General features: G+C 39.2%; 1 protein-coding gene across 1 annotated transcript; it reads left to right on the plus strand.

Annotated features, from left to right (window-relative positions):
- The first annotated feature begins 1,219 nt into the window (after positions 1 to 1,219).
- Positions 1,220 to 2,192, plus strand: LOC102313205 (polyubiquitin). The gene is made up of 2 exons (XM_014339373.2): positions 1,220 to 1,354; positions 1,448 to 2,192. The coding sequence occupies exon 2, from the start codon at positions 1,458 to 1,460 to the stop codon at positions 1,920 to 1,922; it is 465 nt and encodes a 154-aa protein (XP_014194859.1). The 5' UTR covers positions 1,220 to 1,354; positions 1,448 to 1,457; the 3' UTR covers positions 1,923 to 2,192.
- The last annotated feature ends 955 nt before the right edge of the window (positions 2,193 to 3,147 follow it).

Below are 3,147 nucleotides of genomic sequence, written 5' to 3' on the forward strand. Positions count from 1 at the left end.
TGTGTTTCTCACTTTCATTTGCCGCCCATGTTTTGTTTAGTTTCAGTATCGTTTTATGGAAATAGTGAGTGGACGGTTTATTTACAGCCTCTATGAGGACACTGAGGTCAAAGGTAGTACATTATTTTGATCTGCAGTGAATAAAATGAACTGTGCTTAAGTACAGTTTGAGATTCTTGTAGTTGGATATTTTTGTTTTGTGTGTAATTAATTCTTAATTCCAGTACATTTACTGGGAAGTTCTAAATACTTTACATATTAAGATTTGCATGTATTCAAACTTTTTTGTAACTGTTTAGAAACTGTTGTGTGTTTCTTCTCCCTGTGATTAAAGCTGTCATGATTTTTATTCTAGGTCATTAGTGTCAAATATAATTTGGCTCATGGGCCACATAAAGCCCAGTTTCCTCTCATCTGGGCCACACCAGTGAACCTAATGTATAATAACCTGTATGCAAAGCCATTCAGTGGACCAAACTGAACCACCTGCTGGGTGGTCCTGACCCTTTGGCCACATGTTTGATACCCCTGCTTTTGAAAGAGCAATATACATACTCTCACTGGCCATTTAATTAGGTATGCCTTTTCAACTACTCATTAAGGCAATCATCCAGCAAAACTGCATTAACTATAAATTTCTGAGGCGTGTTTCCAAAACCTTGAGTCTGTGCTACAAAGAACTACAAAGGCAGCTCTGAAGCCAAAAGGGGTACAACCAGGAACTAACAAGGGGTACCCAATAAATCGGAGAGTGAGTATATAACAGTCACATGAGACATTTTAATGCGTCAAGTACTTTGAACAGGACTTTGTCTCCAGGTGTTTTACTTTATTTAAAGTATTTTTTCTATCACACTTGATTTATGATTTACACGATGATCTCTTTATCTATTGTAACAATATTAATCAGTGCATAATGGCTTATTTTCCTTTCTGTTTTGATTCCATACAATCCACACCCCCAAAAAAGTACAGGTAGCTAAAAATAGAGCAGCTTTTCCCTGTGATTTGTATCAGTGGATGTTTTCCAGGGGTGTTTCTCCTACCTGGCTGATAAACCTGTTAGGTTATATGTTCATAAACGCGTCACGGGGTGTGTTGATCAATACACCTGTAATGCTTTAAGCATCGCGCCATTAGTCAGCACTGGAGAATAGAAACCGAAACTTATAACAGCAGAGATGGAAAACGAATCTTAAGTGAGTGGGCGGGCGCTGATCAGCTGAGCGGGAGAGTATATAAAGAGCTGAGCTAAGCCGCTCAGCTGTTTTGTGAGCATCATTGTTTACCTGAGCACGACTGAAGACTTCAAGTTTCCGGAGAAGTTTGTTTTGCCTCAATAAGCCATCGCAAGGTAGGAAACTGAACAAGCCTGTGAGAAATAACTGAAAAGTCTTTTATTTCCTGAGCGTTTGTATTATAAGGAACTATTTTTGTATTCTTTCAGACTAGCCAACATGGATATAACTATCACTATGGTGAGTGGGTCCCACACCGTGAGGGTGAACCCACAGGACACAGTTGGCTCTCTGAAAATAAAAATCCAGAGCATGCTGGGAGTCGACCCCCAGAGGCAGAGGCTGGTTTTCATAAACGGCCAGAAGACCCCTCTCAACGACGACTCCAAACCCATCAGCTACTACGGCTTACAGCACGGCTCCCAGGTGTCCCTGCTGGTCACCGAGCCTCCTCCGACCCAGGTGTTCCTCAGAAATGAAAAGGGACAAACGAGCACCTACGACATCAGGCTCGACGAGACTCTGAGCAACTTCAAGAACAGAGTCGAGAAAAGAGAGGGGGTGCCAGCGAGCCAGCAGAGGCTCATTCACCAAGGCCGGGAGATGCAGGGTGGCAAACTGGAGGACTACAACGTCAGAAACCACAGCACCATCGACTTGACTTTACGTCTGAGAGGAGGCTGAGGACACTTTAACATGATTCATACACCAGGAAGCCCATGCATGTTATTTAATTTTAATGATATCGACCAATCTTGTATATATTTTTTTAATTTATTAGTGCTTTTATTTTGAAGAGAAAAAAAACATTCCTCCAGATTGCACCGTCTGTGTTCATTAACCATTCTGTGTTAAAGTTTGTGTTTAAGTCACACAAACCACTGTGTTATGGATTCTGTCATGACAAATTCATGTTAACTGCACTAAATACAAACAATAAAGTTTCTAACGGAAGTTTATGTGTCTTAACATTTCCTGTGTCTGTGTCAGCTGGGGAAGGGGGGAGGGGGGGCTGTATGTCGTATAGATCACAAGACAAACGGGTCCCATTAAAAGTAGTTCTAAAATCACAGTTTCAGTGTTTATAAGAGACTCTCAGTCATATAAATTTCCAAGTCTAGTATTTCAAGTGTTACAACAGCAGGATGTAATGGTTCTAGTCCACTGTTTAAGTGTTAATCACAATAGTTATGTAAAAATCATTGATCAGATTAAGCAGATTTACAATAAACATAACAGTCTGTTGTATTATCTCAGTTATCTGGCTTTTATTACAGTTAGATACATTTATATACGAGATGTTTCCTGAAGATTTGTCTTCATATTTAATTTTACAAACTTGGAGGATTTCAAAAAATGTGAGCAAAACTATTCTCTTCTTACTTTCTGAAAAATCACCATAAACTGAATATTTTAGAGTATTTGGTGTTTAATCACTGGTAGGCTACAGAGTGTGAGAAAGAAATATATTCAGTGGCCACATTATTAGGTACACAGCTCAACGGTGTATTATTGCTAGTAACTAATGAACCAAACACACGGTAGCAATTAGATTGAATTAAACTGCATATCTACATTTACAACTTGTAGATCTGGTCAAAGCGACCTGCTGAAGTTCAAAGTGAGCATCAGAATGTGGAAGAAAAGTGATTTTAAACATGGTATGTTTGTTGGTGCCATATAGGCTTTTCTGAATCAGAATCAGAAAGGGTTTTATTGCCAAATGTTGAGCAGGTTTACAACATTAGGAAATTGCTGCGGTACTTAGTGCAAACATACTGTCATATAACGCTTAAATAGACATAAAAATAAGAATTAAAAGTGCTAAGTAGATAGATATATACATGAGTGCAGGTGGTGATCAGTGCCAAACATGGAATGATGCAGTGAACACAGCGTAGGGTCATGT

Source organism: Haplochromis burtoni, unplaced genomic scaffold, assembly GCF_018398535.1.
Source record: "Haplochromis burtoni strain Fernald_Lab_line unplaced genomic scaffold, NCSU_Asbu1 Contig_276, whole genome shotgun sequence".
Classification (NCBI taxonomy): Eukaryota; Metazoa; Chordata; class Actinopteri; order Cichliformes; family Cichlidae; genus Haplochromis; species Haplochromis burtoni.